The sequence below is a fragment of the Ailuropoda melanoleuca genome, chromosome 11 (genome assembly GCF_002007445.2).
Source record: "Ailuropoda melanoleuca isolate Jingjing chromosome 11, ASM200744v2, whole genome shotgun sequence".
NCBI classification, from domain to species: domain Eukaryota; kingdom Metazoa; phylum Chordata; class Mammalia; order Carnivora; family Ursidae; genus Ailuropoda; species Ailuropoda melanoleuca.
The window spans coordinates 77,597,897-77,623,024 of NC_048228.1; the positions used below are offsets into that span (position 1 = coordinate 77,597,897).

General features: G+C 48.8%; 1 protein-coding gene across 13 annotated transcripts in view; it reads left to right on the forward strand.

The window, feature by feature from the left end:
* The window catches only part of APBB2 (amyloid beta precursor protein binding family B member 2), a 318,990-nt gene that overhangs the window by 290,455 nt on the left and 3,407 nt on the right, over nucleotides 1-25,128 (forward strand). For 7 of the 13 annotated variants that reach the window (XM_034671900.1, XM_034671905.1, XM_034671897.1 and 4 more), the window contains 4 exons: nucleotides 12,386-12,391; nucleotides 21,045-21,159; nucleotides 23,321-23,408; nucleotides 24,253-24,336. In XM_034671900.1, the coding sequence (XP_034527791.1) occupies nucleotides 12,386-12,391; nucleotides 21,045-21,159; nucleotides 23,321-23,408; nucleotides 24,253-24,336 (293 nt within the window). The remainder of the gene's footprint in view (nucleotides 1-12,385; nucleotides 12,392-21,044; nucleotides 21,160-23,320; nucleotides 23,409-24,252; nucleotides 24,337-25,128) is intronic. The other 6 variants (XM_034671907.1, XM_034671904.1, XM_034671906.1 and 3 more) reach the window with 3 other exon arrangements.

Sequence of the window (25,128 nt, forward strand, 5' to 3'; positions counted from 1 at the left end):
GGCGGCGGGCGGCGGGCGGAGAGCGCCGGCGGGCCAGCGCGGACCCCCGGAGGCGCGGACGCCTCTCGCTTCAACTTGAGACGGAGGGAACGCGTGGCTGCTGGTGCGAGCGAGCGGCCGCGGCGGGCGGGCTGGCGTGGTCACCGGTGTCCTGGTCCCAGCGCCGGGGCGGCCCGGGAGGCCAAGGTGAGAGACGTGGGGAGGGGCGGCGGGCCTTTGTCTGCAGGTGCGTGCGGAGGGGACGAGCGGGGTCCGAGCCCGAGCTGGCTCGCGGGCACAGCTAGGCGGGCCCGGGAGACCCGCGGGACAAAGGCTGCGTCCTCCCTTTCCCCGGAGTCGGCGCTTAGCGAAGTGCCGGGTCGTGGGCGGCTGGAAGGGCTGAGGAGGGGTCTTTCTGCCTCGCTGGAGAGAAGGGTGAAGGTTGGAGGGATTGGAGGGGTGGGGTGGGGTAGGGTGGGATGCAGGAGTCTTGATCCCAGTTGACCAGCGCAGCAGGAGGCTGCTCAGTGGTGGGCTGTTCCGATGCTCTGCACTGGGCATTTCTCTTGCGGCGAGTGTTACGATTGAGTAAATGAGTGCATTCATCTCACATGCCCTCTGGTGAATCCACATTTATGTCTTCTTGTCTATTAGGAGTGAAAAACAATTGCAGGATCTTGGTAATCCAATTTTTGGATTAAAAGCAATGTTCTTTGGTGTAGAGAGGCTGTGCATTTACAAGTAACTGTAGCCATAGGATTTAGAATATCTGTGACTTCCATGTGAGAAAATGTTTCAGATTCCCAAAATGTAGAAAATCAGCCAACCTATCACCTCCTTGCTCTTGGCAATCAAAAAGGAGTTTTTTTAAAAAAGAAAAAAGGGGTGCCTGGGTGGCTCAGTCGTTAAGCGTTTGCCTTCCACTCAGGTCATGATCCCAGGGTCCTGGGATTGAGCCCCACATCAGGCTCCTTGCTCAGCGGGGAGCCTGCTTCTCCCCTGCCTGCTGCTCCCCTGGTCATGCTTGCTGTCTCTGTCTGTCAAATAAGTAAATAAAACCTTTTAAAAAAGAAAAACAGGATGGAAATATTGCATACAACATTCGATTGGCTTCTCGGGGAATCTGTGCCTTCTCTCTCCATTATCTGTTTCCCTGTACCAGTATTGTAACCAGGCACGTTTATTGATTCCCTAATTAACGTGTGGCTGTGAATCTTCATTACTGCCTTGGGTAGGAGAAGGCGGAGGAGCAGGCAATCCCATTAGTCTTTTTCTTTCTTTTTGTAACTGCAGCGGCAGCCTGGCTTGGACTAGAATCCGGAATGGTGGGCTGTGCCTGCTTTCCTCATATTCTCATTTTGGTTTCCTTAGATCATTGCTCAGTTTCTCCTCCAGCCTTACTCTGACACGAAAGCAGTTTGCAAGTTCACATCTTTGCCACTGCCTGTCAGTTGGTGCTGGTTTGTGAAAGGAATTTTTTGGTGTCCTGAAGCCTCTCCCAGGGACTTAGAAGCATAACGTATTGTGAGGAAAACAGCCTTAAATCCTTATTTTGTCCATCATTTTGTAAAAGTTTTTGGTGGCTGTGTTGGCCAGAATGAAATATCTATAAAAAGCTGAATGGGGGAAAGACTTTCCACAAAGCATCAGCCTTTATGGTCGAAGATGGCCCTGTGGTTCTTGGCTCAGCAGGGAGTGAGGCTCAGAGTGAAGGCATGGGCTCTGTGCTGGGTGGGTCAGGAACCCCACCTTTCTGACACTTGGTGCATTAATGAGTTCCTCCATCATATGTAGCAAGTCCTAGCTTTTAAGCAATGGGAATAATTTATTTAATAAGTATTTATTGAACAGCTCCTACGTGCTGGGCATTGGCAGTAGTGATTAAAATGGGAAATGCAACAAGTACCCATTTAATTTCTTGGAGCTCACATAATGCTGTCAGAGGACCCGTTTCAGATCTTCTGAACTGGAGCACACCTGAGAAAGCGTATGGATAACACTGAGGTGAGGTACGAGGATGTTGCTGCTGACTGCTGCCTTGGAGGCCCGCTGAGCCCAAGACTGTAGGTGCACACAGGTGGGGCCAAGGTCACCTCCTCTCCAAGGGTGGAAGTAGTAATCAGACCATTGTGTCAGTTTTTTTGCACCTGCATCCCTTGATCATGGATACCTCTCAGAGGAGTCTGGGACTGCAAGGAGGGCCAGAAGTTGAGTTCTAAAAGGGTTTGAAAAGGGACATTGTTTATTTGGATGTGGTCATTCCAGTCTGTTTCAAAATCTATCAGTCACGCAGTCTTCTGGTCTCATTTCAACAGCTTTCATCTTGAACAACCCCCCACCAGGGAAATGAATTCCATTCTATACCACTGACTGAGCAAAGCTTTCCATCTGTCCACAGTCTCCCGAGTGTGAAGAGGTGACTCCTAGATTTAGAGACCTGGAGCACAGTTGAAAAACACCTGTTTACTCTCTCTGTAGTTTTCATGGAGTGGTATTTTTGGTTTGTTTTGCCTTTTTTTTTTTTTTTAAGAGTGTGTTGATGATATAACTTCTTACTCATCTGGGTTTCCAGACTTTTCCACAAATCCCTAGGGTTACATGAAAACATAGTAAATAGTAGTGTAACTTAATCTTTTCTAAATGCCTATTTTACTCACAGACTATAACATTTCGAGAAATCCTTAGACCTTTGGGTTCTTCTGGCCCTAATATAATACCTGGCATAGGATGCTGTCCATACATAATTCAGTTTGTTGAATGGGCAGATGAATTAATACAGATGAAAATACTTCATTTTCTATTTGGAGGGTTTAACTGTGGCCATCCCAAGTACTTGATATTTATTTTAATCTATAGATTATTTTGCTGTTCAGCAGGTGTTCCACATCTGCGTGCCAGGCGTCTTGTGAGGCACATGATGGAATGAGACAGACAAGGTGCACAGAGGCAGGACATAAGCCAGAAGGACCATAGGGAGCATGATGATCTAGATTGTAAGTGCCATGAAGATGGTCGGTGGCGTGGAGAATGCAACAGAGTAGTTTAGTGGGGAAAGGGGCCACCAAGAGGCGGTCCATCCAAGGAGGTGACATTTGAGCTGAATAAGAAGGCTGAGAAGAAGCCAGTGGGGAGCAAGTAGGAAGCTCTGAGGCAGAGGAGCACACAGCACGTTCTAGGATCGGAGAGGAGGCCGGCATGGTTGGAGGCAGGAGCGAGGGGGCCAGTGGTCTGCACTGGGGTGGAGGAGGCAGGTGGGGACAAGATTCTGTGGGGCTTTTTGGCTGTGGTTGAAGGTTTGGGTTTTCTTTTTAATGCCATGAGAAGCCTTTGAAGGGTAGTAACCAGGGAAATGCCGTGATCTAATTTATTTCATGATAAAAGATCTCCGTGAATGCTGCGAAGGAGGATGGATGTCAGGAGCAGGAGTGGAAGCTAAGGGACCCACTAGCAAGTCCCAGTCCAGGAAAGGTCAAAGCTGTGGCAGAGGGAAGGAAGGGAAGTGGGTTGTGGAGATGGAGTGGGCAAGATTGACTGCGGTAGATGCAGGAAGGGGTGTAGTCTAGGACCACCTCTGGATGTTTAGATTCCTTGTTTAGATTCCTTGTTGATTTCTGTTTGAAATACAGACGAAAAGAAATAATGCCTGTTTAAGGACAAAGTTATTAAACAATGGAGCAGCTCAGTTTCAGTTTATGTTGTAGCAAGACCTCGACTTAATTTTGTTTTTGTCTCCACTGTGGGTGAGCAGACCTGTCCCGTGGAGTGCTGTGCATGTGGCCATCTTTCCAGGACATTTTCACCCTTCATTGCCCTGCCTCGCCTTCTCAGCTGGTAGCAGACCTTTGAGCATTTTCTTTGTTCTGTCATAAAAATAAAGGATCAGCGTAAGAAAGAAGACAGGTTTAAGCTTTAATCCATATAGAATTACTCCACCTTTGCTCCCCTTTTATAAGAAACCATTGATAATTGCATTTTAAGTCATTTATTTCACATGGGACATTCTTTAGAGTCCCAACAACTGATATATTGTCACAAACAAAATTTGTTCTGTATGTATCTCAAATCAGAGTAAAATTCCTTGGTAACCTTGTGGGAAAATCACTGAGCAATCTGTGAGCTAGAAAAGGCCTTTCCTTGTGCCTGTAAAGTATAGAAATGAAGTCTCTGGTTTCTGATGGGATTTGTTTGCACCCTCCCACCTTCAGGTGTATGAACTTGAAAGCTTACAGTGTCTTTGCCAGTTAACTTTGGTTTTGAAACCAACTCTGGTTTCGTTTTGCCAAAAAAAAAATGCTGCAGAAGATATTCCTTCTGTAGTCAGAATTTTAGGCTCGAGGAGGGATAAAAGTGACGGGGCTGCCAGCCCTTCTGACCTGAGTGCCTGGACTAGTTACCCTGGAACATGGAAGCTTGTCTGGGGATGAATAAATTATGACAGTTGAAATAATTATGATCGAGGAAAAGCAGCTGCAGAGAGCACAGTTGACAATCGGGGCTGATTTGGCCTGATTCTGTCATGTCGATGCATGCATCTGTTTGTCAGGTTACATGAAAATGCTGTTTGCAAGAAGTCTAGTGTGATCTCCGGCCCCCTACCCCCCTCCCCCCACCCAAGAAAAACAGTCATAGCCTGTGTGTGACCTTTTTGAAATAAGCTGGTTGAGGCAGAGCTCCATACTGACTCTGACTCTCGTGTCGGACGTACGTGTAAGATTTCAGTTGAGCAAAAGGTGTTTTTGGTTCTGAAGAAGCTACAAACTGGAAGCTCTCTTATTCCCTCGTCTGGATGGAATCGTTTCTAGCTGGCTTTGCAGTCTGTCACCCGTCGCAAGGATCATTCCAGCACCTCAGGCTGCTGTACAGTTTAGTGTGCACCCGGTTGAATGCTCTGCTCTTCCCATCTCGCAGTTCTTCCTTCTTCACACAGACCCCCTCATTTTCATCTTGCACTGGGCGTCACCAGTTCTTTAGTTGCTGCGAATCTCAGTGTTTGTCTGCCTTGTATGTTGCACCCCTGAATCAGGGTGTCGTCTGAGGGTTTTGGCACTTTCTCTGGAAAAGGCCTGATATTAAATAGCGGGGCTCTGGGGGCCATGTCATCTTTGTTGCAGATACTGTTCTCCAAGTTCTGTCCTCCGAGCACAAGAGCAGCCATAGATGGTAGGAAACGAATGGGTGTGGCCATGTTCAGTGACACTTCATAAAAACAGACAGACGGGGCAGATGGCCTGGGGCCCTGGTTTTTCACCCCTGATTTAAAGGACCCGAGTGGAACCCACAGCGACAGCTGAAAGAGGGACCTTGTCCTTCGAAAGGAAGAAGGTTCAGTCACTTTTGGCCAGCTGTGCAGTTTTCTGAAAACCAGCCTCCAAAATGGATTCCCGGAGAAGGTCAGGCTGTTTGGGGTACTTCTGTGACAAACCATTATTCAAACACCCCAAGCCCACTCTTAAGCTTCTTCAAGGTGATATCTTTATTCTGTTTGTCAAATATGAACACATATGGACAATAAAAGGAAGGTAAATTCAGACAGTAAAAACAGAATGCTACTGTAAGGGGATTGTGGTTTTTGTTTTTTAAAGATTTCTTATATTCATTGGAAAAGAAAAAGGAGGCTGGAATAAAGAGACTAGCTGCATAGAAAAGTAACCTTACTGAACAGGAAGGATGGGTGTTCTTTCAAATTGTATTATAAAGTTAACTGCTGTTAAGACAGCCTGGTCCCTCTGGAATGCTCTGTGATGCTTCACGATGCAGTTCTTCTTACTTCCTCTGCGTCGGCGGATTCGGCGGATATGGAAATGTGTTGTCCGGCGTGTTTTCCCTAAATGATAAGCAAAGGTTTATTTCTTTTAGAGTACAGATATAAAGAAAATTATCTGGGGAGTTGATAAGTCTTGATAGAAATCAATATACAATAGAAATTTATATATTGAATTCTTCAGGAGCAGAGGAGCCGTTTTTCATTTAGACAAATGTTCTGAAGAAGGAATCTAGTTAGGGGCTCTGGAGACGTTATTGTTGTTTCTGCTGGAGATGATCAAAGTATAGATTTGCTTCACTTCAAATAGAGTCACGAGAGATTGATAATCTTTTCAGAACTCTCCTCCTGCCCATTCACATGAAATATGTTTTATTAACATAGTTTCAGATGACATGAAAACGGAATGTGAACTGAAGTCATTTTTAAAGTGCCATCTGTGTAAACAACAGCGGGAGAAAACGAAATCCAGCCAACTCCCTATTATTCCCAGCATCACTGCCTTAGGTTCTTACCAACGTGATCAGGAGTAAGGGGGGGGGAGTTCTTTGTTTACCCTATTTAGTTATTCTTTCATTCATTCAAAAATACGTATTGATTATGCGACACCATGTGCCAGGCAGTGGTGAGTGAATGCTGAGGGTGGTGAGTCAACACAGCAGGAAAAGTTCCTGCTCCCACAGATTTCTCCTTTTTTGTGAGGTAGAAGGAAGAACAATAAAAAAGCAGATTGGTTTTAGTTGGCTGCAGGGGTTGGCAATGACTGGGTGGCCCAGAGGGGTTTTCTGGAGGTGATTAAGAATAAGGAGGAATCCTCCCTAGGAGATGTGGGGGCAGACGGGATCCAGGCAGTGGGAAGAGTGAGCACAGAAGTTCCAAGGCAGAAACAGGCACATGTGTTTTGAGAACAGAAGGATGGGAGTGTGGCTGGAGCCCAGCAGGCTTTAGGTGAGGCAGAAAGTGAGGTCAGAGAGAGACAGGCGGGGAGTTTGGGAGGGGATCATAAACGGGGCAGCAACAGGATAACTGGCTGCTATGTAAAGGATGAAACCCTCAGCCTTTGCCTGGGAAGGTTGTTTTGACCAAACAGATAACTTTTTGTCACCTGGTCCAGCGGTGGTGGAACCAAAAATCCAATAGGATAGAGATAGGAGCAAAGAGCTGAGACCACCTCTTTTCGTTGAGGGGTGGGTCCTGAGGAGAGCCCATTCACTGGGAGACAGGTGAGCTCAGTCAGGTGCCAGGTGCTCTAGAACCACACAGTGACGGAGAAGAGACCAGGCAAGTGGACCTGCTGGTTCCAGCTGGACATCCACCACTGTCTCTTGGTGGGGGTGTTGAGCAAGTTAAACTCCTTGCCATCTTGGATTCCTTGTTTGTAAAATGAGTTGTGATGCTCCCCTGCAGGGTTATGGTGTGGCCTGGCCATAATGTGTGCCGAGAACCGAACCTGGGTGGGCAGCAGATTCAATAAAATGGGAGGGCCATTGTGGTGATTTTGTTATTAGTCAGTCATGCTAGTGTTGATGTCTATTTTTGTTGAGGTATTACCAAGTTTACAGAATATCAAGAATACTTGTATCTGGATGGAAGTTTCCAGAATTCAAATGATCAAATGTCTTGTCTCTTTGTGTTGGCTACACTAGCACTCCTGTCTGCTCAAAGAAATGGGGATTGGCTATATAGTGATGGTCCTAAATCCTCTTGAAAATTTAGAAACAGATCTAAGAATGTGCCTTTCCCGAAAGAGGCCCTCCACATGGCTGGGTGCGTGGAATTGAAGAGAATCCACCCACAGATTCACTATGGTTTTACCTGGGAGTCTTGTCTATATCTTGCTGGTACTTTGTGTCCCAGGGGTACTTCTTGCATGGAAATCACTTCTCCAGTGTAGACCTGTCTTCTTTCCTCTTCTGTATCAAAGTCAAAGAGGAGCCTTCTGGGTCTCAAGTAGTTTTTTGTTTTTCCACCCCTATTTTCAGGAAGGAAGCCAGCCCATGGTTTCACAATTCAGATATAATTTACATCATTTCATCCTTTGATTATGGCCTAAGCTTTATACCTTGAAACCGTAGCGTGGCATGACTTATTTCTCACTTGAGACCTAAATGTAAGTTGTATGTGTATTCTCTTTTCACAGATATTCAGAGAAGGACTGATGTGTTGTTGTTGTTGTTGTTGTTGTTTTACTGTAATACAGCCCAGATGAAAGCAGACACTTGTTAATTCTTGTTCTCTTCAAACATGGGCTTAAAAAAAAAAAACAACACCTCGTTTCCTGGTTGCTCTCAAATATCCCTTTTTCCCTCATCAGTAAGCTGACTGGTAACTATTGTGTCTTCTCTCCAGCGGCATGAAAAAGTCCTTTGTTTAGAAGAATGTGCCTTGAATTTCAATACCTTACACCACTTTAGATCCTCATCTTCACACTTACTCCTGTTGGAACTCTGACTCCCAGCGTCTGCAAGTTAACAGGCTATGTGGTGCTGGGGGGCAAGAGCAAGGAGGTGGGAAAGGAACTAGCTTGCAAAATAAGGCACACTCCTCAAAGGTGCTTCTGTCACCGTTTGGTCCTGGGAAGGACAGAACCTTTTCCTGAGCTGAATTCTCTGAAACTCCAGACACCAGATAGTAAATTTGCATAAATCCAGAATTCAGAGATCTTTTACCTGCAGGAAATGGATCCGAAGGGGGTCCGTGAATGAGTTCCAGGCATTATTGAACCTCTCCCCATCCTGCTAAGGTTGTGCATAAAATTGTGGGTTCATGCATATTTCTTTCTAGGCTATTTTTATCAGATTCCAAAAGATTCCAGGATCCAAAACAGTTCAGGAAACTTCCTTGCGGCAGACCTCCTTGTTTCACAATTGTTTGGCACACGAGTGGCTCAGCACACATATTGAGCCCACGTCGTGTGCCATCACACCGCGAGCCCTATGGATTAACAGGTGTAATCCCCGTGGCACTTTTAGGGGGTTAGTGCCAGTATTACTCCCATTTTACAGATGAATAAACCGAAGAACAAAGAGGCTAAGGGCCTTGACCAAGGGCAAACAACTAAGACAAGTCAGGGATAAGAAATAAAAAACCTTGAAGTGAGGGGAGAAAATAGACCGTGAGTTTCGGGAGTGGGTGTGAGAGCTTTGATGACATAAAGTTTTGTAGTGTTTGCTTCATTGTCGTGTGGAGAACGCTGGTCTGTGCTGGTGCTCCAGAGGCTCAGAAGACCCCCCAGTGATGAAAGACAGGCATCAAGAAGGAGCATGAAACAGAGTTGTGCAAAACTGGAGTGAGAAGCACACTGGCAAGTCTTGGCTCTACGTGGTCGGTTTGTGAGAAGCGGAAGGTCGTGTGCTGCATATGAAGTAGGTGGCCGTGCGGGGAAGAGGGGCTGCGTCCTCCTCCAAAAAGCTGGAACAGACATTGTCATTCTGGCGTGCTGTTTATTTTGAGGAATTTCCTATTCATTTGGATGCCCAGCTACACATGCCAAGTAGTTCTGTTATTTCAGGCTTATTTTAATGAAAACATTGCCAATTACTCCCACGTTCATTTTCCCAAGAAATAGTCGCCGAGAGCATACTGATCAGGCGGCCCTTGGGCGCATGGCTGGTGTGGAATTAATCCTGGAGTTTAATTCTTCCCAGTGCATTTACAGTGAGAGGGGAGCGAGCTTGCGCCTGGCGCTGCATTTAGCTCTTGGAAGGGTGGGCATCCTGCAGGAGCCCAGCTTTGGGCTGATGTTTTCTTCCCGGCAAATTTATAAGATGTTCAATCAGTGAAGGAGCTGCCACCTTGACTCTTCTGCATTTTCTGAAAGACATTTCGAAGATTGTTCTGAAGTCCCTACTTATGGCTAGCTTTTACTGCCACATGCAAATCAAGCAGTGTCTATTAACCCCAAAAGAAAGAGCCTTGTTAAAAGTTTGCAGTATCATTTTTCCAAGTTCTGCCTTCAGGAAAAACACTATGGCTACATATCGAGGCTCTTTCCTTAAGTGGATCACTAGTAATGGATCTGATTTAAAATATCCAAGGCTTCAATAATAATTATACTCCAAAGAGGCAGGCTATAGTCTCAGGTCTCTAGATTGATGGTTATCAGGCAAGGTTTTTGCCATACACTAGGCATAGGCTTTTTATTAAGAGTAAAAAATTAAAAGCATCTGGTATAAATGGAAAGCTAGCCAAAGAAATGCTACCAACTCATTCTTTTTTGTTGTGAGAGTCAAAGCGTTTCAACAAATTCTTTTCTGATAAAAATCTGAGCCCTCGGCAATTCCTAGACCATCTAAAATGAGAAACCAAGATTCGGATTAAGAGACTTACCTCGCGTTCATTCAACGTGGGACTAGGATCCAGGTCTTTGGATTCTTTGAATCCTTTGGTAGTGATCTGAAATTGCATCTGTAGACTAACTTTGACAGAAGGACATGAGCAGGAGGCGACTTCCCCTCATCCTGCGGTAAACGGTGCCCAGCAAATCTGAAGAGAGGGCCACAGTATTTCCCCCAGTGACCTCCCATCCAACAGAGACGTTTCTCTTCTAGTGCCGCCCAGCATGACGCAGCTGAACCCAAAACTGTCAGCTGACTTAGTGATGATAACTGAAACGAGGTTGTTCACCACACAGTGTTATGTGCCGGGTACTCTTTTCCACACACCGTCTCATTTAATTTAATTGTCACAATTACCCTGAGCTAGGTGTCCTTATCCCTTTTTCACTGACGAGGAAGCAGGTTTGAAGGGTCACACCACATAACACAGTCTGCCCGGCCCATAGAGGGGGCCCGGGAGAAAGAGAGGATAAGGAAAGCACCCAAGGGAACATGGCTGCCAACAGGCTTGGAACACAGCTCTGTCTACATACTCAGCCTAAAGGACCTCTTTTGGGAATTGTCAGCCACCTTCTTCCCCTACAATAGTTCACAGCCCAAGGAAAGGCAGGGAGGTCCCCCTCTACATCTAAAGCCACACCTTTTGCCCCTGTCTTGAACACCTATGCACAACACCTGTGTAACCGACCGGGTCATTCAGGAGACAAACCATGAGGTGATTCTGCCAGACTGTGAAGGAATATGGGGTGCCCGTCATGGGTGCATTGTAAGAAGACTAGGAGTAGAGAGTCCTGCAGACCTACAGTCAAACCTTGACCTCACTGTGTACTGGCTGTGTGACCTTCATGAAGTTCTTCAACCCTCTGAACTTGGTTTCTTTTTTATCAGTGAGAACAGTAAAACTTACTTCATTGGGTTGCTGTTTGGGTGACACAGAGCCAGGGCTCAAGAGAGGGTGGTTTGTTGGGAGTGTCACTGAAGTAGTTGTGTATGTTCGAGTGTTGTCACCTGTGCTGGGGTGCGCTTATCACAGTGGTGTCCCTGAAATAGAGAGGTAGGTGTTTGCGAATCTTTAGTACAGAAGTCACACGCGCTTGTGGTATAATAGTCAAACAAATGTATTAAGTAAAATCCCCCATAAGCCCCTCCTCCAGATAACGGTTGACAATCTGAATGTTATATTGTTCCAGATTTTTTACTGTGCAGATATCAAAATCCCCAAACTTTTGTTTGTCATGAGTCCATATATCTGCAATTTAGGTGGTTTGCCTGTTCGGTTTCCCCCCTTAATAATCGTCATTGTTCTGTGTCGGGCCGTCCAGCTCTGCCTTCCTGCAATGGGACTCGGGTTCACTGTGTGACCTGCGTGCTGTTTCACCCCATGATTAGCCCCCCTCTCTGCTGCTCCGTGACCCCGGCACTTGCGAGAGCCGGTTTCTGCAGAGGTTGGGCTTCTGCCTTTCCTTCTCATTATCCGGTGCTCCCTGCCTCTGCAGTCCACTTGCTGTATGTTCACTTGCATGCATGTGACCAACCCAGGCACTTGGTGGTCCTCAGGTCCTTTCACATTGACTGTGACAAGACCAGAGGGGATGGGGAGTACTCCAGGTCAGGAGGTTAACGTGACTTCGTCAGGGTCACCCTGTTGGCTCAGGGCAGCTCTGGGAGAGAAATTCAAAGCATTTGGCCCCCAAACCCCAAATGGCTCTACGCCCCTCTCCCCTTCCGCTCTTCTCTCCCCTGGCACATCTGATCCCTCGCCCTACCGGCCCTACGTCCCGCCTCTGCCCTCGACCTTCTGCCTCTGCTCCCTCCTGCCCTGTTGCCTTCTCATGATGCATTTGAGTGAAAGTACTGAGAGGCTAATGTTGCAGCTCAATTAATAGGATGTCAGAAGTTAGTAAAAACAGGTAAGGCTGTTTCCGTGTCATTGTTTCTGTACGTTTTTTATTGGGAGCAGGTGGAGCTGGAAAATGAAGATACAGGCTTTGCCAGTGTTTACTGCAAACAGTTTCCTGTATTTGCCTGCGATATTTTAAGCTTGATTACCTCCCCCGGTTGATATGTTGCCTCTAAACTCAGCTGGCATCTCTTGGCTTCATCGTAACGTGGCTCAAAATACACTCTTCTGTGTGACAGAGCTCAGCTAAAATAAGCACCAAAAGGCTACTCATTGCAGCAAAGTTGGGGAATAAGATGGGATGTCCGTGCTCAGCGTTGCTGTTAATGGGACTGTTTCATTTCCTGGATGCCGTGTGAATGCTAACTGTTGTTTCTGCTCTGTTCCCTCATGCCTGCCCGGATTCAGAGAGAGGTAACCAACTGATTTTCACTTCTCCTTCCTCATTGGTGTCTTAAGTGTCTGGCCAAGCTCCCTTGCTTTCTTCATGCCGTATTGCCATCACCACCACCATCATTGTCTTTGAGAGGCAGAACTTTGTTCTGTTTAACCTTTTATCATCATCATTCTTATGTGTCCTCATTTAAAACAGAGTATGGAATTGCATCTGAGTCCCTGACCCTGCGTTGCTTTTGACCCTGTTTGGGGACGGTGACGGGCAGGGGGATTAGGTATAGCAGGAACCAGGCCACTCTCACTAATGGCTGGGAGGCATCGAATCCAGATGCTGGGGAGGAAACATGATTAGAAATATTGAAGTTGCGTCCCATGTTGTGTGAGGCTTTTCATGTTTCTTGAAGAGTTACTATTAGAACTTGATTAAGTTTTATATTCTCTAGAGTTTCATTGGGGAGGGTTGGCTCTAGGCTGACAGCCGGCAGGACTGACTCCATTTCAGTCTCGATTATTAGCCAAAAAATATGAAATTTGTCTCCTTTCCCACATCTAGATAGACATAACTGTGGAGAGGATACGACTCTGAAGCGAAAGGCAGGCATTTGTACCTCAGACGTATGTGTTTCCGGTGCTCTGAATGTCAGCCTGTCCGTTTGGCTGACTGGGGGCTTTAAGCTCCACTCTTCCACAACTTTATCCCTTAAGTAAAGCTCCATTTTTGATGGAAGAAGAAAGTTTTGAAACTCCTCTTTTTGAAAGAACTGTCATGGTTACTGCTTGGAGACGTGAAGAGGGACAAGCAATCGCCTGTTTGTGTTGGGATCCATTTCGGGTGAACTTCTGCCCGGTTGGGGTCGACCTGTCTCCATTGGTGGTAGCCATTTTCCCTCCTCAGGATGAGCTGCTGTCTGTGCTCGGTGCTGAGGAGGGGAAAGGGAGACAGTGTTGGCTGCGTAGGTAACACTTCCAGGATCAGTCTTCCCAAGGGTATGGTTGGGAGAATTTGCAAACTTGACTGACTCTTTCATTACCTTTGAGGAGGCTTTAGCCTCTGGAGGTGGTGGAAGCATCCAGAGGATGGGGAATGTGAGCTCCCTCATCTTAAATAATGAGAGGTCCTGTCTGAGCCAATGGTGGGAATATTTTCAGGTATTTGCCAATTCCTCCCCTCCGTATTCATTCCGGTCTCCCCCCCTGTGGAGAGGTTGCTCTGAATATTAAATTAACAGCAAGACTCTGTTCTTGAGAGGGCTACGAATTCTGGTCTGCCAAGGCCACCTGGATTATTTGCAGGTAGAATTTCAAATCTGTTTACACAGCTTATGTGTCTTAGGGAAGTGCCTGGAGGAGTCCCTGTGGAGAGTGTGTGTTTACACAGGTGGTGGGTTCCTGGGATTCCCTCTGAAGGGGACTTAGCGCGTGCGTTAGCTTGCAAAGGGGAAAGTAAGTGGAGTTGACGAAGCTAGAGCATGAGCTTTGTGAGGCTGGGACCTGCTGAGGTGCCCCTGGGTAAAATTTAAAAAACAAAAGCAGAACAAAACATCGTGTGTGTATCACATTCTGGATTGACCATCTAGGAAGATGACTTTCTCATCTCCTTTCCTCCTCTTCCCTCCTCCCACCCCCAAGAAGGCATTTTCAGAGTGCAGTCAAAAGGTCAGAGCAGTTAGGCAAAGAAGAGCAAACAGTCTCGAGAACAGGAGTCCTTCTCCCTGCAGGCCCTGTGCAGGTAAAACAAAGTGGAGATAAAGCCCTTTGTCAGGAAGGGCTAGAAATGTACATGTTTGGATCAGATCTCTGTTGCTGTTTGTCCTTATTTGCGTGGGGGTCCTGTTCTCTGCAGTAGTGACTGCTCGGGTGGCTTATAGCTTCCACAGAAAGAGAAGCCAGGAGGAAAGGGTCTTTAGGGACATTTCAGCGAGTTTTACTGTAATTCATTTGAATGCAGATATTTACTAAAACATCTGTCATGGATAAGGAGACAGAATTTGAAAGGGGGCCTTTTCTTTGACTTTTTCCTCATTTATAATGACAACTACCATCTATTGAACGCCTGTCATGCGCCACCCTTCACAAATTCCCAGCATCAAACAGCATGGATTTGACCGGAGCAAACATGGATTATGTGGAAGACATTGTCTTTTTGTGGTGCCTGGGTAAGGAACGCTAAGCAGAGTAGATTTGGTGAGAGTCTGAATGGAAGGGAATCTAGAAAGGAGGGGACAGAGTTCCTCCCAGGCAAGCCTGGGCTGTCCTGCAGCTTACAGGGTTCCCTCATTCTGGGCTGCTTCAGAAGGCAAAGCTCGATCCCACAAGCCAAAGTTGCAGGGAGGGAAGTTTCAGTTCATCATTTAAAAAACAATATATATTTTGGCTCATCAGGGGCATTCCTGCCGTAGAACAGGCTGATTCGTTAAGTAAGATTTCCTATCGCTGAGCTATTCTAGGTACCACCTCTCTGGGCTTCTGTAGACAGGGCTTTGAAATGTTAGCCTGGCTAACCCCACTAAGAGGTCTGTAGGTGCCACATAAATTCCTTTTGAGGAGAGAGAACCAAAAGCAAATTGCATTTATGTAAGGGGGTTGCAAGGGAAGAGAGCTGGGGAAAGGGTGAATAGTTCTGTCTTAGCTCTTTTTTAATAGAACCCATTTGAATAAAGAATAGTTTCTTCATTCATTCCATAAAGACGGATTAAGCCCCTACAGGGTGGTTAAAATGCTGTTCAGCTGAGAACAATGAAAGCATTCTTTTGTCCTTTTTCCTTGCCATTAAGAAATTTGAGGCTGTCATGTAAGATGTCTTAGCGCTGACATTTTCCCTGGCAGAACTGGAGGCTGGTCCTCTGGGGCAATAATTACCACAGAGAACAGCGAAAGGATAGGAACAGAGAGAGTGGGAAGCACAAGGGCTTGGTAAACAAATGGTGAAAGGTGGTTGATTCCTGGTGCTCCCTTCTGTGAGAGTTTAAGGAAGGGACACAGATAGGTACAGCTAGTAACCTTCCACTTCCTGGTTTTTAAAGGAGACACGGCGAGTCCCATGACTGCAAGAAATTAATGGGGCACAGCTCCGTGTGGGGCGTGGGGTGGGTGTACTGGGCCAAGAGCCTCTTTTAGCAAATGGCTCTTCATCCAGCGTTGTGAAGGGAGCAAGCTGGAGCAAAGGACAAACGTTCTTGCTGCTGAGTGCCAGGCAGAATGTCTCAGACAGACAGACATCTAGAAAAATCTGTCGGAAAAAGTAGGAGCTGTGTTCTGATTGGACTTCAGAGATCATTTGGGCCAGCTTTGTGGATTTAAAGGAGCACACTGAAGCCTGGGAGGATGTGTGACCAGTGGGAAGCCTGGTCAACCCCGGGGGACTGGGAGGGCGGGGCATAGAAGCCCATCTGAGCCCATCTCTGCTGAGCTGTGGGAGCCAGGTAGCTGCAGCCCCAGGGCTCCTGGCGGCACTGAGGAAAGAAGTAGGGGGCACGAGAGCCGTGGAGGCCTCTGTAGGCGAAGGTTCCTAAAATGCCCCAGCAGCAGGCTGACCCTCACCCCCACACAGTTTCAGAGCCACCGTGGGCCCCGCCTGGCTGTGTGACACCCTGTGGCACCATGTGTGGCCCTCGGCGGGTTGCAGCCTTTTAGGTTTGCAGTTTATCAGGAACACGGTAGCTATGGAGGTTTCTCGTCCCCCCTCAGAATACAGGAAGATCTCTAGAAAAGGTCAGATTGCTCTTATGCGTGAGCCTGCAGTCTTTCAGAATCCTGACACTGTTTGGAAAAAGTGTCTCTGAAAGGCTGAGTTGGGCAGTGTCTTGATGTTGAAACTGGATGATGGGACACGGGGACTGTCCTCTCTACTTCTGTGTGTGTTTGAAAGGTCCCAGAATGAGAAGTTTAAGGGGGTAAAATAGGCAAATGTACTGTGTTCTTTTAATTCACACACTCTTCAGTCTCCTAAAGCTGGGATCCAAGCTCCCTTCTCCAGGGAAGTGGCCTGAGAGGCCAGGGTCACCACAGACCTCCCTCCCTTCCTGTGGCTAAGACCGAATGGCCGGTTTCCTGTTGCACAGCCTCCACAGCCCTGGAAATTTCTCCTGAAACCATCTTATTTTGATGCCTTTGGAACCAGCCTGGCCCCAACGCTCTTTCTCTACCTTTTTATTGGGCCTCTGCCTCTACTAGGCCTTTAAATGCCTTTCTTTTCCAGTCCAGGCCTCATTTTGTCTTTTCTCATTCTCTGCGCTCTCATCTGCTGCCCTGACTTCAGCTGCCCCCCAGGTCCATGTCTCCAGCCCAGACCACAGGCCCAGGCTCAGGGACTAAGTGTCCACCTGCTTGGTGGTCCCGGCCACTGGGTGGCCCTCAGGAACCTCCCACTTCCTGTCCAACCTGGTGCTCGTGAGCTTCCTTCACCAAATCCTTCCCCTCTCCCGGCCCGGTTGCGATGGCACTTAGCTGGCCCAGCAGGGGACCCGAGAGTTATTCTGGGTTCTCCCCCTCATCTGCCACAGCCATCCTTCCAATACCTGCTTTCCCTCTGCCTCCTCTACCCTTTTCTCACTAACTTAGATGCTAACTTAGCCTGCCTTGCGCTCATCTCCTCACCGGGACATGGAGCAGCAGCCCCTGGTGGGCGCCTCCCTTGACCCACGTTATCCCACCCAAAGAAACTTTTTAAAACACGTTTTGTACGGGGTCACGTGCCATATTACAAGGCTCGGAGGGCCAGGCTGCTGGCAGGATGCAGGTACAGCCTCCCTGTGGTCCCTCCTTGGCCCCTCACCACAGTGCCTAGGCGTCCTCCTAGGACCGCAGTTCTTCCGAACACTCTGGACTTTCTTACCTCCGTGCCTTTGCTCCTGCTCACTGAACCTTCTGTGAACCGTCCACTGCCCTTCTCACCCTGATCAGTTCCTGTGATACTCAAAGATGCACCTCAGGTCTCACTGGACACCTGTATCCTTAGACAGTGGGCTTCCCAGGCTGAACTTTGTCTGTGTTTGCCTGGCACATAATCCTGGCTCAGAAGGCATTTGTGGAAGGGAAGGGAATATTTTTTTTTTTAATTTAAGTCTTTAATTATATCCTAATTTAGTGAGAATCTGAAGCCCACTGGCAGCTATATTAGTCCAATTGCTGTTTTAACAAATTACGACAAACAGTGGCACAAAGCAACACTGATTTATTCTCCTCCAGTCCTGAGATCAGAAATCTAAAATGAGTGTTCCAGGCATAATCACAGCATCAGCAGGGCTGAAGGCTCCCCGAGAAACTCCATTTCCTGGCCTTTTCCAGCTTTTAGAGGCTGCCTGCTTTCCTTGGCTGGTGGCCCCTGCTCCCGTTTTGTCCCTTAGAAGCCAAGCCCTCCTTTCCCTTGTAGTTGTGTTGGGCCCAACCAGAGAATTCAGGATAGCAGCCCCATCTCAAGATCTTTGATGTAATCATCTTTTGCCATGTGAGGTAACCCATTCACAAATTCTGGGAATTACACTGTGAACTTCTTAGAGGGGTCCTTACTCTGTCTCCTGGAGCAGCCTTTTTCAGAAATGAGGTGCCGAGCTTCTGAAACCACCAGTTTAGCCATGTTTGGGTTTCATTCTGAATAAGGATGAAATTAGATCAGCCATGCATTTCATTTTACACAAAGGAAGTTGTTCAACTTGTCTCTGCCCCAGGTCTGAAAGAGAGGACTTGGTGCCTCTTCCAGAGCCCCGTGTGTGGGGCCTGCGGGTATTTAGCGTGGCTCGGGACGGGTCTCAGGGGAATCACGTAGGAGAGACGTGCCAATCACTTGACCTCCACAGTGAGGCGAGAACTGCTGTTTTTTTCCTGGGAAGCCGATGAAACCCCTGGAGGGCTTGTTGCGGGACTCACTCGCTGTCAGGAACTGACAGATTGCTGCCTCCCTGATCTCTGAGCCTGGTACCTGAGCGGGGACAGGAAAGGACAAAGCTGTAAAAAAGAATTGTCAGAATCCCCCAGACAAAGCCTGCGGTCGCTGAGCTTCTCCTTCGGGAAGATTTGGGTTCCAGATGGTTGCCTTAGGCATTAATTGCTTTCCCTGGAGCCAGAAGAAAATGAAAATTAATAATAATAATTTTTTTAAAAATTACCTTCGGGGGCTGCATATGAAAGAACAGAGGGCACAGAGCTGCAGTGTGATAGGACGGTCCATGCTTCTTGATCAGGGCTCTTTGCATCCTCCTGGATGGTAACCTTGCAGTTGCTACCCTTGTAGGCCGGCCGGCAGGCCCAAAGAGCAGGCTGAGTCTTGGAAGCTTACCTCTTCGAACATCAGAGCCGGACAGGAACCTTGGAAATCATGTTTCTCAACTCTCTCACTCAGAGAAGAGGTGAGATTCCATGCCAAGGTTGTGTAGCTCCGTGGACTCAGGAGTGAGACTAGAATTGGGGTTGCCTGAATCCCGGTTCATTGCTCTCTGGCTGTTCCTCACTGTCTCTGAGAGAGAACAGACACGTTGAGATCGGTACAATAAGTACAAAAAGGAGGATGTGATAAGCTCTTACTTACCCTTTTGGCTACAGAATTTAAATACTGTAAGCATTTAGACACAAGCAAGGTCCTGGGGCCCAGAGGGCCAAGTGGGCTTCTGAGCTGGATGGACCGTACAGAGGGGATGGAGCAGTGTCCCCCAGACAATATGGGGAGGCCAGGGGTTGCCAAGCGAGGGGAGATACCATGAGTGGAGACTGCCTTTCCAGAACAGAGGGGGAGCTCCGTGGTTGGAATAAGGGTGCTGGAAGAGTAAGTGGGACAAATTCTAGAATCTAGAAATCCAGACAGGTTTTGGACTTCATGTGGGTGATCAGAGAACCAAGAGATTTGGCCTCAGAGAAATGGCAGCTGAACATAGAATTTTGAAGGAAGGCAGTTGTGTATGGTGAGACACCACATAGAATTTTCTAGGATCCATCTAGGAAAGAGAAGAACCCAGAGAGTTGGGAGCCAGAGACATGGCTTTCCTTGAGCGTGGTCTCCAGAAGGGAGGCCTTCTCTCATTTCTTTTTTAAACAACATGTTGTCTTGATGGTGGTTGAGGCTAGAATGGGGAGGCCTGGGAAACACAGTGTAGAACAGGACTGTGCTCACCCCTGGGTCTGGGCCCAGCTCCTCGGCCAGACCCACCCCCTCAGCCCACGAGGGCCAGCTTACTGGGCTGCAGGCCCCATTCCTAAAGGAGGAAGGAGCATTTGGTTAGTACCTATATGGCCAGGCCTAGACCGGGTATTGGAGGTAAATAAGGTACAGAGCATCTTCACAGAGCTTCAGGGCGTCATGGGGAAGGCAAGCTCCCAAAGATCCTGACGTACCCGGTGGTAGGGCCGCGTGTCCGAGTTGCCGTGGCAGCGCTGGGAAGGATGCTCGCCCAGTCTGAGTCCCACACCATGCGCGACAAGGGCATGGAGACAGTGTGAGCAGATGTAGGGAGAACGCCCGAGAGGTGGTAGGGCTGGCAAGGGAGCATGAATTCAGGACATTTCCAGGAGATAAAACAGGCCAGATGTGGGGAGTTGGGGGAAGGGGTGGGGGAGGCAGGAAGGCCTCTGGGTTCTAGCCTGGAGGACACCACCTGAGATAGAAGATGAGGAAGGAGAAGGCTGGGGAGAGCAGGTGTTGAAGAAGGTGTGGACAGGCTGTGGCTGAAGTGCCCCTGACCCTCAGCCCGGGCTCAGGGAGCCCCACCGCGCAGGGCACGCGGTACGGGGTAGGCTGCCTCCAGTGGGGAGATCCCTGTGGCTTCCCAAACAAGCCAAGGATGCCTTGAGGATAGTGGTTATCAACGTCTGAACAGACCGCCAGTTCTTATATTTAGAGGAGTCCTTAAAAGTGCGTTCATCCGCGGTGATGTTTGCAGACCATGTCCTTGGCTTAAGCGACATCTACAAAGAAATCCTTGTGATCCCGAAGGAGCTGGGGTTTTTATATTTTTCTTAAACACTTTGATCTTTACAACCTCTGTCCTCCGATAATAACGGTGAGAGTTGTGTTATACTGCCCATTTCTTTTGAAGGCAGGTACCGTCCCAGTCCTTAGCCCTGTCATCAGTCAGATGCTCAAATCCAGCGCAGCTGCTCGCTCCCCGAGGCATGTGAGCTCCCAGCAGAGAGGGAGCCGCCGTCGTCCCCCTGAGCTTGGAGTGTGAGCGCCGCTGGATGGAGCCAGATGCCTCGGACAGGCTCTTAGTCTTTGCTGTGTCCTTGTGGGGCAGGCCGCCCAGGGAACACCCGTCACCTTGCTCCAGCAGCTTGGGGGTCTGCTGGTTTCTTGGGTTTATACATCAGAGCCTCTCGTTCTGCACCCACTGCACCACTGTGTTGGTCATATTTCTCTTCTATAATCATAATATTTCTTGTTATTCTGGATAGAAGGCTCATAAAAAATTCGGTTTTCATTAGGGGCCGTAAGAGGTCCCAGGAGCTCAGGACCCTGACTTTGGGAAACATTGTAGTTACTTTACGCAGAAACGAACTGTTAAATCCATGAAGTTGTTCCCTCTGTATTAGGTAGCTGTTGAAGTTTAAATGTTGTTTTTAACCTTTGCATACATACTCTGTTTACCACTGACCTGCTGGCTGCCTGCTCAGCTAACACTCGTGACCAGAGCATGTGCTGGTAGAGGCTCCTTTTCTAATTTACCGATAACTGTTGTTTGCACAGAGATTTTGCTTATGTAGCAAGAGACAAAGATACAAGAATTTTGAAATGTCATGTGTTTCGATGTGACACACCAGCCAAAGCCATCGCCACAAGTCTCCACGAAATCTGTTCCAAGGTAAGGTGGGTCAGGACGCAGTGGTCCGTCCTTCTGTCTTTTCTCACTGTCTGATCAAGGAAGGGGGTATGGTCGGGGTCTCACCCTGGTGACGTCCCGATGCTTTTTAGCCAGAGTCACAGAGCCTCGGAGTCTCAGAATGAGGACAGGCAGGTGGGCATCGCCGGACCAGCCCCCACTCCTTCCCTCCAGCAGAGCAGTCCTGATAGAAACATCCTCATCCTGTGCCTGGGACCTCTGTTGACCTCTGTTAACAGGGTCTTATACTTTTCAGGAGACTGTTCTATCATCGAGCAGCTCTGGCTGGCACAGAGTTCTTCCTTGCATACACCTGAAATCATCCTCTCTAGAACCTCCACATAGCTACGTGAGATGTGTGGGCTATAGCAACAGAGAAAGAGTCCTGCGTTTTGTCTCTTTGCCTGGACAGCCCGTTCTTGTTTGAAGACCTGTGAAGCTGTCAGCTGTACCTTTATGTTTGGAGGTGCTGGACAGGTATCTGTCCAGGCTTCCTGCCCCTGTCTTCCTCCTTTCTCCAGATCCCCACCCCCATCTCTTTTGGGTCCCAAGGTTTCAAGGCTGCTGCCCCTCTTCTTCTGCAGACTCTAGTTGGTTCCCCTGAATGAACACAGTGTTCCAAGGGCGAGCCAGTACAGAAAAGACCACGGGCCTTTCTGTCCCTTGACCTCCGAGCTGTTCGGTACTCGGATGATTGATGTTTTTAGCAACCACGTCACTTGCTGGCTTGTGTTCAAATAGCGGTTGGCAGATCCCCAGGGCGCTGTGTTCACAGATGGCCTGCAGCCAGGCCTTTCCACTCCCCAGACTGACTGACTCTAAACATGGTACTGGGTCATCACCTCTGCTGAGCGTCACCTTTCTGGTTTGAGGCGATGTCAAGACCCGGCCTTGTGACCGTGCTCCCTCAGCTAGCCGTGCCCGGGCTGTAGCCTGGTGTCTGAGTGGCAGGAGAAAGCAGGTGCCAGCCACATTCCCTAAGGGAGGGGAAGGAGCTGGGGCTCTGATCCCGCTGACCAGGGCGGGCAGGGTGGGAGGTGGTCTGGCGATCACCATCACTCCAGCATCGACAGGCCCGGGCATGGCCTGCAGCTTTGCAGCACGCTCCCTCCTTGTCACTGTCTTCATTCAGTCATGCAGCAGATAGCACGAGCACCACTTATGTGCCAGGTGCTGTTCTAAGAACACAGCAGAGACTGAAACAGAAGAGAAAATCCTGGTCCTTGTGGAGCTTGTGTTCTCTTGTCAGGCCCCCAGAACCTGGCCTAGCACAGAGGAAGTGCTCAGTAAAAATGTGCTGTTGTTACTGGTAGCAGCACTCTGGCCCACCATCCCATGCACATACTGGGAGAAGGCTGGCGGGGAGCTCTGGGGCCAAAGTGACTTCTGTTCCACCTGGAATGCAAAGCTTGGGCTGGGAATGAAGATGTGTGTGAGGTCACTGAAGGGGGTGCGGTTTCAGTCCCCAAACCAACAGCACTGTGTGAACAGGAGCAAAAAGTGAGGCTCGCGCCCCTCGCAGCAAACCACCAATTTGGTGGACAGCTAACAGAGTTGAGGGGAACAGTCGCGATAGCAGTGAATATTTCCGAGCGCTGACACTGAATCCTCAGAACTGGCATGGCATTATCACTGGGGATAGAAATACTAGGATACCCATGTGCGAAGAAGAAATGAGGCACGAGAGGTCAGGTGACTGGCCCGAGGTCACACAGCTAGTAAGTAGTGCAGGTGGTATTTGAACCCACAAACACTATCCCCAGAGCCCTGAAAAGAGTGCTTAGAAGCCAGCACTCAGAAGCAATGGGGAAAGTCCGTTGCCGTGGGTCCCACTGACCGCCGTGGGCCAGCAGAGGGTATTTGTTTGGGTCGTTTCTCTAGAGGCGGGAGCCTGGTGAATGGAGGAATCATTTCTGAGCAATCAGGAGATGGCTCCTCAGAGGCGTAGGCCTTCACCTGTTGCCCCTGGGGAAAATGAGCACAATTCTCAAAGCCACTCAGCAATTCAGGGGTGGGAAGTCAGGGTGTAGACTGAAGCCCGGTCGACTTGGAAGTCAGGTCAGCTCAGACCCGTTACTGGCGGGACTAGCTGAAGACATGGGCTCTGTAGCCACGGACCACAGGCGTATTTTCTCTTCTTCAGATTATGGCCGAACGGAAGAATGCCAAAGCCCTGGCCTGCAGTTCCTTACAGGAAAGAGCCAATGTGAACCTCGACGTGCCCTTGCAAGGTAGGTCAGCGGCGGCTGCTCCTCTCATGCTGGCGCTCTGTCCCCGTCAGAGCCAGAGGCCCTTCCCTGGTTCCGGAGAAAGCATGCTTAACCCAGCAGATGCTCGCTGAGCAAGCACCAGGCGTCCTCCTGGGCACAGAGTTGATTTTGTGTCAATAGGATGAGCACAAAAGGCCAGGGTGAGCTTTGTTGTTACCGGACAAGATGAAAGAGTATTGTCTTTAGTGGTTTCATGACTCACATACAGCATGGGATAAGAGCCAGCTAGTTTAAAAATTTGTGGGTTGATGTGAAAAAAAATTGGTTTCCTAAGTATAATGATGATTGTTAAGCAGACTTATTGTGGTGATTGTTGTTGCCGTATATACAAATATCAAGTCACGGTGTTCTACACCTGAAACCAACATAGTGCGCTGTGTCAGTTACGCCTCAATAAAATAAAAATCTGGGTACTGGGGGGATTCTGTTTAGTTACTTCTCCTGTCCCTGTGCCCTGTGTGATTAAATCTTGGGCATCAGCCACACCTCACAATAGGCCATCGGAAGCTGTTATTTAGCAGATACGAAAAAGACCGTCGCAGCCTTAACGCACCCATTGCACTTTGTGCTTTCAAATGCTTCCCCGCCTAGAAATGAAAGTCGGATGGGATTTTGGTTGGCTCAGCCCCGGTGTCTGCTGGGAGAGAGGCTCTTCTCCCAGAACAGGTGCTGCATCTTCCTCTGCAAACAGGGTGCTGTGGCACAGGTGGTGCTCTGGGCACTCCAGAGCAGACGCAGAGCGGTGCCTGCGTTGCTGCGTATGTTGGAACCGCTGTGAAAGATCTGTCGCTTTTGTTCTCTGTAGTAGATTTTCCAACGCCAAAGACTGAGCTGGTGCAGAAGTTCCACGTGCAGTACTTGGGCATGTTACCCGTAGACAAGCCGGTCGGTACGTGCAACACTTATGTCCTTTCTCTCTGCGAGTGTCCGGGAGCCCCTGGGAGGAGCCCCCCCCCCAGAGGGTGGGGGCTGCTCTTCTACCCCCTTTCCTGGTGTCAGATCAGGCCCCTGCACTGTCACCAGCCACAGCACGTTAACAGTCCTGATCAAAAGAGCAGTAGGGGACAGGCTAAGCTACTCTGTCCCGTTGTCCCGAGAATAAAGGGACTCCAACAAGGCAGGCACGTAGTTCTCATTCGCGCAGCAGTCCGGAGACGCGTGGTCCAGGGCTGTGGAGGGCCCTGCTGTTCCCAGAGGGAGCCTCTGTCTCTGGGCCCAGGGTACCTGCTTCTGTCCTTCTAGACCCCTGGGCAGGGAGAAGGGGCTGAGGGAGCCCTCATGCTTTCCAGCTATGACCCCAAAGCAGCACGCACCACAGTCAGCTCCCATCCCAGGGGCCGAACTCAGTCACTCGGCCACACCAAGCTGACAGGAGGCTGGGAGATGGAGCCTTTCCCTGGGTAGAAAAGGCTGAGGAGAAATCAGACCCCTCATGCCCTGCTTGGGAGAAATGGTACAGCCGCTTTGGGAAAAAAGTCCAGCAGTTCCTCAAAAGATCAAACACAGAGTTACTATTGGACTCAGCCCTTGCGCTCCTGGGCATATATACCCAAGCCAAGTGAAAACATCTGTCCACACAAACATTAGCAGCCGCGTTAGTCATCATAGTCAGAAAGTGGAAACAGGGGCGCCTGGGTGGCACAGCGGTTAAGCGTCTGCCTTCGGCTCAGGGCGTGATCCC